Here is a 10,416-nt window from a genome sequence, read left to right as displayed (position 1 = left end):
TATATTTCGGAGAGATGAAATATGCTCCTGGGTCTGCCTACCTGGTCTGAACGCCGCTTGTTCCTCTTCCATATCCTGTTCCACCACCCTGCGTAAGCGTTTCTCCAGAATGACTGTGTAAAGCTTCATACCCACCTGGGACAAACATACAGCTCTATAGTTTTCAGCTGATTTCTCATGTTTTAAAATTTACTATAATAAATATTGAAGTGGGATCATTTCAATGTAAATTTGCATACATCTGAATAGAGTGTATTCAATCACATTGATTATTGACTACCATTATATGATTTCTTCCTTTGATCTTAGCTTAGAATCAAAAGCTTAGGGATGAAAATTTGGATGTAAACTAACATGTAACTCAATTTACTATTTATTTTATTTATTTATTCATTTATTGTATAAAATACTATAATCATAATACAATATTATGACATTGGAGGAAAAACTAGGCTGTGCCTGTACTATTTCTCTCCAAAAATTTAGATAAAATGTTAATGTTGTCCAAAAGATAAGGTTATGTAATCACACACTGCTTCGTCACTTGATTTTCGGTCCAAGAATGATGATTTAAAATTTTGAATTTTGAAGGTTGATTTTATACTCTAAATAGATTACAGAATGTATCACAATAAATTAAAAACTTTAGAAATATTGCACTTATTAAAAAAAATTGAATAAAAAATCAAAAACCAAATCAATTCCCAAAATATTTCTCAATTTTTGGAGAGAAATAGTACAGGCTCAGCCTAGTTTTCCCTCAAATGTCATAATTGTATTATGATTATAGTATTTTATACAATAAATGAATAAATGCTAATTTCCATCTGAATTGACAACTTTAGTATTTACTTGTGATCTATCAATATCAATAGGTTTGTCTTGTGCCATGCAATGACATCATAAAAGGAAACAGGAGCAGCTGATGGAAAATTATGTTTTTTTTTCAATCAAGTTTTTAGCTGATTTTGAAACATGAAAATATCAGGCCCAGTAGCACAAAAGCCTGTTCAATTTCAATCAGGATTAAATTTCATGAGAATAAATCAGAGCAGGGGTTTTCTAATAGAAGGCTTCTAGGTTTATGAATTAACAGACAGTGCAACTGGCTCTCTCAAGGCCATGGCTGCATACAAACATAGAGCAACAGAGGAACCAATACAACAGAAGCTGTAGAAATTAGTTGCATTTCTATCACCTCACAATGAACATTACATTCAACTACCATTTATGTTTGGAGAGATCGATTTCAAATTTATTTTGATATCATCCGGTAACTTTCTGAACCTATTCTTCCAGATGTTCCATGAATACTGCAATGTTTTAAATTGGGGTCGCCAAATTTGTTGGCTCAAATACAGCTATTATAATCTTTTTCATTTGCTCACACTCTCTTATACGTTTTCAACAGACTATGGCAAACTTTTTTTTGATCAGCTGCTACTTGAGGGACCAATAATCCTTTCTCAAGGAACTTAAGCAAATTTTCACAGAGTTGGGACCTGTTCCAAAATAATGTTTTTTGTCGCAAACCCACTATATTCTTGATTTAATCAAAATCGTTAGAGCTGTTTTCGATATCCATCTGACATACATGCATAACCACAAACACACATATTCGAATAGAAATTGCTTTCTTAGTATATTGACTTCAATGATTATGATTTCATTCAATGAGAGCTTATTTCACATAATAATAACAGCTGGCATCAAAAGTAAAAATGTCAAACATGATTGAAATTGAAACAGTAGCAATCATCAACATTCTTCATCATCTGATCTGAAGTAACCAAATTATAGTAAGATTCACATCAATGTGTCAGAATTGTTCAAATGGGGAGCATTGTTGCTATTAATGAGGAATACTGACAGTCAACGAATTGTTACACATTACTCTATATATAAAAATAAATGTTTGTTTGTTCCCTATAGACTCGAAAAATACTTGAAAGAATGGCATGGAACTATGGGAATATGTTGTGTGAATATTGGGGATGGTTTCTGACCAGAAATTTTAATAGGGGGTCTAATAATTATTATTTATTAATCCATTTTACAGACCTGTTTTAAAATTTTCGGCCGAGTGGCTACTTATAATTTAGCATGTAAAGTTACCAGCTGTATGATAAACACGTCTCCCTGTGATACTCAAAACTTAGAAAGCTTAAAGAAGAAGAAAAGATAATACATACAAAAATAAATGAACTATTCCATGAGGAATCGATTGAAGAATTTGAATTACAAATTAAATCTTGGATTACTCCATACATTGAAAAGAAGAAATTCATACATTTGAAAAAATAGAAATGCTAACTTTTAAACAAAAGAAAAATATGTAGCCTACTCAAATCAATATTATAAAATTGATGAGTATGAATCATTTGAAAAAAGTGAAGAATTTAACAGATATTGAGTTTAATGAGAAAGAGAATGAATTACTTTCAAAATCTTCAAAATACAACATCAATTTGGGTAATAAAACGAATGTAATTTATTGAAGAACAACTTTTTGATATTGAAACCTGAATTAGATTCAAGAAGAGAGAGATCCAAGGTACTTTGAGGAACAATTTTGCGCAGGAACTCGGAAAAGATAACAATCTTAAGAAAAAGGAAATTTTGGCAAAATCAAGAGAAGATGTGAGAATTATCAATTCAATTTCAAAAAAATTAATTAATGGAAAAGCTATGATAACAAAAGCAGATAAAGGAAACACTACGGTTATCATTAAAGAAATAGATTATAATGATGAAGTAGATCAATTTATTAGAGAAAATAAATTTCAAAGATGGGAAAAGACCCAACTAAAGAATTCTGCAAAAATATAAATAATATTATATCAAAATGTGGAACTATTTCTAAAATAGATCAATTTAAAATGAAAATTATTAATCCTGCCTCACCAATTTTTAGAGGTCAACCTAAAATTCACAAAGTAGGTATACCTATAAGACCTGTGGTAAACTATAGAAATGCTCCAACTTATAAAGCTTGTAAATGTCTGAATAAAGTACTGCCTCAAAAAATAATAATAAATGAAAATTATAATGTAACAAATTTTTACCAACTAGTTCAAAAAATCAAGGGAATAACTATTCCAAGCCACACAATTTTTCTATCATTTGATGTAGTCAACATTTATACTTCTATCCCAACTACTGAAACTATCAACATTTTAAAGCAAAACTTGATTGAAAATGATGTAAACAGTAATGAAATAGGTGATTTAATAGCATTAGCATAGCATCCAAAAACATGTTGTATAGATCAAAATTATTTCACTTTCAATGACAAAATTTATAAGCAAAAGGAAGGTTTAGCTATAGGATCACCATTATCAGGATACCTTGCTAACATTATATATGAACAATTTGGAAAAGTCTAAAATTATGAATAATAATAATAATCCTTTGAGAGAAAATATCATTTATTGGTATAGATATGTTGATGATATAATAGGAGGAACAGAAAGAATTGAACAGAACTTGAAAGAGGAGTACAGGATTTATAGGAACGCACTCAATGTTGCTATAAAGAATGCTAAAATACATTATTATAAGGATAAGGTGGATAGTGTTGGGGGTGATTGTAGAAAATTTTGGTCTATAGTTTGGAGATTAGAAACAGAAATTTTACAAGTGGAGGACCGCGGGTGAACAAAAGAAAAGAGCTGTGTGATTACAAACGAAAACTTACTTGAAAAACTGAAGAAAACTGCAATTGAAACCGGGGCTTCAAAGTAGTAACGATGTTGTAGCCTCGAGTACTTCATGCCAACTGAAGCTGGAGGGGGAAACTGCCTTTGGCTGCTTCCTTCTACGATGAAGAGGGAGGGGTGGGGGTAAGGAAGGAAATCACGATAACTGTCTTTACCAACCGCCCACCTAAAACTACATCGGAGTTTTATCGAGGAAATGTAATTGTTTATTTGAGATTTAGCACATATAAATACGAAGCGGATATCACACATACGATGCACACAAAGAGACTGTTACATATATGATTGTTACACGAAGCGGGGTAGACGATAATAGAAAATTTACACAAAGTTCAGAAGGGGCTGCCGAGATTTAGACTACTGGCAACACTATAAGTTTGTTCACAGGTCGGATGAGCGTACCGCCGGCTGTGCGGATTAACGCTACTCTTATTATTTTGTCTTGTCCAGGAAATACTTTCTCAATTTTACCAATAGGCCATAATGTAGGTGCAGTGTTCAAATGTTTTATAAGCACAATTTGTCCAACTTTGATGTTTTCTGTTGGAGTTTTCCACTTATTTCGTTGAATGAGTGTTTGTAGATACTCAGATTTCCATCGACGCCAGAACGACTGTACTAATTGACGCAGGTGAGTCCAACGTTGTCGATTTGAGGTGGAGTCATTTAGAGGAAGCTCCACGGCCTGAAGCAGTGGATGACGGCTGTCATACGGAAGACAGGATCGTTTGAGACGTCCGCCCACCCTGAGAGAACCGGATGGATCGATGAATGGCGCTAGAGAGTGTAATTCTCGCGGCGGGTTTTCTCCCTTGTTGAGAAGCTTGAAGGTGTCAATGAAATAGAACCCTTGAGTAAGTTTGACAATACTCAATAGTGCTGCACGACATTCAGCAACAGACAGATGCGGAGAGGTGAGGCGCGCCGGTTGTGCTCTATGGCTGCGAAGATTGCGCCTGTGTGCTTCCTTCAGCTTACAATTTTTTATGAAGCGCAACACAAACGCAAATATACGTGTTGCTTTGTGAAGGTTGGAATATTTTTCAAAGAACTTAAGAGCGTGAGACTTCTCAACGGGGTTCGGTATGAAAGTGGTGTATTCAGTGATGCTCTCTCTCTTCACTGGGATGTTCAGTGTTGTCAGACCACATTCCGGGAAAACTATTATGTCAGCATTCTCTTTGGCAGCTCTTTCGATGATCGTTACAAAATGGTTGGCATTCCTGAGAAACAAATCTTTCGGTTTTTCGAAGCCGTCCCATTCTAAAGGCGCGTATTCAACTACAGCTGCCACATATTTATCTCGCCCACTGTTCAAATAGCCGCTTACTATAATTGATGTAGCAAATAGTGTGCAAGCCACTAGGAACAAAAGAAATAATCTTTGGAAGCTGCATACTATTGATGTCATTTTTTTCATTGAAAAGTTTCGGTTTTCACCTAAAACCACATTCTGAGTTTTGAATGGTAACGCTACTTCATAACGACCTGAAGGCCACCGAGTTGTAGTTTCTGTGTATAGGTTTTCACAATACACATGAGACGGGTCTTCCTCAGCTTTGATAGATATCTCTTCGGTTTCCCAAGACTTTTGAAGCAACTGATTAACTGGTTCTACATAGGTTAGAAGGCTGGTAGCTAAATCTGATTGTGATGTGAGTTCATTAGAATTTATTTTTCCAATGATAACATGGCCAAAAACCGTGCTCAAGGCTCCTGGAGAATTTTGATAAAACTTTGTGACTTCGTGATCTTGGGCACATAGAGTATGAAGAAATGAGCCAGCTCCTATGAGCAAATCAATTTTACCTGACACATAGAATTTTTCATCAGCCAATTTCAGACTTGAAAAATGCTTAAAATCTTCAGCGTTCAATGAAACAGAGGGTTGATTACATGTTATGGCCGATAGCAATGTAGCTTTAGTATTCAACTTGAAATTCGGCTGAATCTGTGAAGAGATAGTTAAGTTAACCTCGCCCATTGTACTTGTTGTTTTAGTACCGATGCCAATGAGTTTTTGAGATGAATAAGTAGATTTCAAATTCAATTTATTTGCTAGCTCCTTTGTAACAGCGGTTATTTGTGAAGCTGAGTCCAGAATAGCTCGCGCAATATGTGGCTTATTGAAAGAGTTGAAAACAACAACATTAGCGGTGCCAAGTAGACATAGAGATGATTCTGAAATGGATAGACTTGAAGTGTTACACACAAAGGTGGCAGGGGTCTTTTCCTTCTGAGCATGCAATAATGTATGGTGGTTACTAGAATTGCATAGTTTACAAGTTTTTTGTGACTTGCACTGAACACGATTATGAGTTCCAAAACATTGAAAACATAGATTTTTTTGTTTGAGGAAATCATACTTTTGATCGACAGATGAATTGACAAATTGCTGGCATGAATAAATACTATGATCCTCTGATCCACACACAATACACTGGAGCGGTTTTAACTTGACAATTTGATTAGGTTCGACAGTTGAAGAGTTATCACTTGTAACTAGTGAAAATCTCTTATCAGATTTATTTTCATTTGAGCGAGTAGACTTAGATTCAATATTTCTTGCGGATTGAAGTGTAGTTGAAGGGTTCACTAACATACATACATACATTTCATACTATTTCATACATACGAGTTTTAGACACTAAAAAGTTCATTAGGTCTTCATATTTAGGAATGACATCAGCTATCTTACTCTCAAACTCAAGTCGAGTTCGTTTATCCAAATGGTTTAAACACAGCGATAACAGAATAAAGTCACTCAAATCGGGAAGCTGCTGTGTTTTGAGAGCAGAAATACAAACAGAATGAGTGTCAACAAATGTTCTTAATGACAAATAATCGGGCTTATCTATTTGCTTAAACTCTAGTAACTGATCGATGTAATACGAACATAATCTTCTTGGATTCGAGTATCTGTCACACAACTGAGTGTAGGCGATAAGATAATTTTCATTTGATAGAGACAAGTGAGCTATCATTTGAGCGGCTGAGCCTGACACATTGGATTTCAGATAATGAAATTTTTCTATATCTGAAAGTGATCTATTCGTATGAATAATCGCATTGAACATGTTCAAGAACTCGATCCATTGTTCAATATCACCATTAAAATTAAGCAGCTTTATTTGTGGTAAATTGATGTTAGAACTAGGATTGGTCTGCTGTACAGTTTCAATTGTTGATTGATTGATTGATTGATTGAGTACTTTATTTATGTAGATTACAATATATACTGGCTTATACACTTATATACAATAGCTTACAATGCAGCAAAATTATAGATGAATTTACATACTATAGACTAAGAAAATAATTATTGAACTGTATATGATATGAAAAAGCAGTTTGTAATATAATAACTATAGATAATAATCATATTGTTATGCATCTACATAAATTGGCGGAGCTTTGGACATATCAATGTCCATTCTTCGGAAAGAATATTAAAAATATCCTCCCCACTAACTCTCTACCAAAACGTTAATTTCGTTATTTAAACTAAGGATTTATTTATTAATGGAAATATTGTAAAAGTTTTAATCAATATGAATATTAAAGAGAAAAAAAACAGAAAATTGATAGAGTAAAATAATTATATAGGTAGATAAGATCAAATAATTGATTAATAAAATGAAGTAGGCTGAAAGTAGATCAGGGCTATCAACTTTCAGTAATATACAGCATTATGCAGTGGATAATTGAAATAACATGAGTTTATATATATATATATATATATATATACAATTCGTTCTATAACATGGTTTAAAGGTTTGTATTTGTGGGATGGGTGGGGGATGGATGTCATGTGATCGTTCTAGGGCCGGACAGTTTCAGTCATTTGTTCCAAAAGATGTTTTTTTAAAGTTAGGATGAAGCTCGCTCGGCTCTCGATGGACCTGATAGAAACAGGAAGTGCATTCCATGCACGACAGGCACTGACTAAGAAGGATTTTGTGAAAATAGAAGTTCGATGATTGGGTATCCTTAAAGTACTTTCTCCGGTTCTAGTATGTGAAGCATCTATCCTCCTACCTTCAGAGACAAATTTGAAATCATCTTTAAAATAGTTCGGATTACCGTATATCAAGATATCTCTAACAAGCTTGACTATTCGAAAAAGCCTCTGATCGGGAAGCTTTAATGTTGAACTAGCAATGTGGGCTGGGGTGATATGATCATGGCGTTGGAGAGAGTAGACGAAACGTAGACAATAATTTTGGCAACGCTGTAGTTTATCATTCAGAGTGACTTGCATATCGTTAAGAACAGAATTACAATACATTAAATGTGGGAAGATGAGAGATTGAACCAATAATAATTTAATGTTTCTAGGGAGGATATCGTGCATTTTCTTCAATGCATGCATGGCTGAGAATACCTTTTTACAAGTTTTGTTCACTTGTTCTGACCAGTCAAGAGTATTATTCATAATAATGCCTAAATTTTTAACTGAGCTACAGTAAGGAATGTCATTACCGTCTACACTAATTTTGTGAATCGATTCAAGGTCAATATTGTTTATAAGACGAGAATATCCAATTATAATGGGTTGTGTTTTGATGGGATTAAGCTTAAGGCCATTTTTCTTTGTCCATTCCACTATCGAATTGATATCCTGATTCATTATTCCAACTGTTTCATTAATTTTTGTTATGGGACAGCTTAAATAGATTTGAAGGTCGTCTGCATAAGTATGGAAACTGGAGAATTTGATAATGGAAGAAAGGTCATTAGCATACAAAGTGAAGAGGAGAGGGCCTAAAATTGAACCTTGTGGTACTTCATGCATAACGTTTTTCCAAGTTGACTTTTTGTCACCGACAGATACACATTGTTTCCTACCTAATAGATAGGATTTAAACCAAAGGTGCATGTTTGTCATACAAAGTCAAAGTCCAATTCTCGAAAGTCTTGACCATGTCATCAACTGAGGGTAATGCTTCAATTTGATGCCATGGAGTCTGAGCCACATCAGTCAGGAAGGCGGCTTCATCAAAGTTTTTGAAGTCTCTATAAGTGATAATTTTCTGTTCTGGCTTGGGTATCTTATGGGAAAGTACACAGTAGATCAAATCATGTCTAGAAATAGCTGGGACTGAGATTTGGCCTGCTTGAACAACCTCATTGGGATCACTAACAATGAGAAGGTCAATGAGTGTGTCTGATTCATTAGTATGATGAGTTGGATCGAGAGGTAAAATAGTCATGTTTAGGCATTGGAAAATTGTAGTCAGTTGAAAGTAGTCAAAGTTACGATTTGTCATGTTCAAGTCGGTGTTCATATCCCCCATAACTAGTATACGGTTATAACAAGGCATAAGAGAAAGCAAGGCACTTTCGAAATCTGTGAAATGACCTATTTTTGGTGGGCGATAACAGATACCAACAAGTAATTTATCAGTACTAGATAAGGATAATTCAAGTAGCATAAACTCTGGTCTGGAACAATACTCTTGTTTAGATGTGATTAAAACTTTTGTTTTTGATACCTTCTTTTACATAAATTGCTACACCCCCCACAAGCTTTATTTAATCTATCATTCCGGAAAAGATTATATCCAGGCAATGCAACAAAATTTGATGAAATACTAGGCTTCAAAAATGATTCGGAAATTCCGATTATATTGAAGTCCTGAAAACGGAAGATTGCTCTGAGGGGTCGCTACAATTGGCTAACTCGGAACTCGCTGACTCAATGTTAAATCTGCCATATGAAACTTAACTGCGCTGATCGGCATTGACTAACTGTGGAAGTGGTTGTTTATGCATCGACCGGAATTCGTTGACTGAGAATTCACTGACTCTCCCTCTTTTCAACAGCAGTCGACAGAAATGGCTAAGTCCGGAACTGGCTAACTCAGGATCCACTGATTACTACGTCATCGTCTGTTTCGTCTGCTACTCATTCCCTCGCACTCGGTCCTGTTCACTCTTTCACACTGGGACGGATAACAGATTGCGGCACACTAAGCTCGTATATTTTTTGGTAGCTTATTTCGGTATATAAATGATTGGATCTTATGTAAAACTTTCTGATAAATCCAATAAAACTAGTAAGAGGTTAGTAACTTTGATGGTTATTGAAATAACAGGCATAATATTATGCCGAAAACCATTATTTTCTCCCGTTAAGAGTTGTTCAACTTGATTATTTGATTGTTGAACCAAGTATTTGTATTGGATGAAACTTAAATAATGAATATAACATTTTCAATCACCCAATAATAGTTTGAAATGCTGCAATACTTCCATACCTCAGGAATCAGGATTGAAAGGAGGCAAAAAAGAAAAAAAATACTATCAATTTTGAAGAATCAGTGTTTTGATTAAGCCTCGTTTATACTATTTAACTGTTATAAAACAATTTTATATCAAAAAAGTTACAAAAAATTATATAACTTTGTTATAAAATAAAAAATAAACATTTTCAAACAAATAAATATAATATTGTCATATAACATTACTGACTCAGAGTCTCAGTCAAGATGGCTTATGGACTCAATGTAGTCTCTCATAAGAGTATCTAGTATACCCATATCCGTTCACAGTAGAATTTTTAGTATGGCATAATTTTCCGAAAATGAATTGCTACAAGAATAGAACTTTCCACTATGCATTTATGCAATCCAACACCTGAAAAGTGAATGTAGCCTATGCAATCATGAGGGGAAATTTGTTTGAAAATGATCTG

At 34.3% G+C, this 10,416-nt stretch overlaps 1 protein-coding gene across 4 annotated transcripts in view; it reads right to left on the bottom strand.

Moving 5' to 3' along the window:
* Positions 1-4,593, bottom strand: part of LOC111056268 (pickpocket protein 11-like) — a 23,753-nt gene extending 19,160 nt beyond the window's left edge. For 2 of the 4 annotated variants that reach the window (XM_039430575.1, XM_039430576.1), the window contains exon 1: positions 3,698-4,593. In XM_039430575.1, the coding sequence (XP_039286509.1) occupies positions 3,698-3,971 (274 nt within the window). In that variant the 5' untranslated portion in view covers positions 3,972-4,593. Of the gene's footprint in view, positions 1-41; positions 136-3,697 lie in introns of all 4 variants that reach the window. The other 2 variants (XM_039430577.1, XM_039430574.1) reach the window with 2 other exon arrangements.
* Positions 4,594-10,416: the final 5,823 nt, after the last annotated feature.

Source organism: Nilaparvata lugens, chromosome 6 (genome assembly GCF_014356525.2).
Source record: "Nilaparvata lugens isolate BPH chromosome 6, ASM1435652v1, whole genome shotgun sequence".
NCBI lineage: Eukaryota > Metazoa > Arthropoda > Insecta > Hemiptera > Delphacidae > Nilaparvata > Nilaparvata lugens.
The sequence above is the reverse complement of the archived record's forward strand: the minus strand, read 5'-3'. Positions and strand labels throughout refer to the sequence as shown.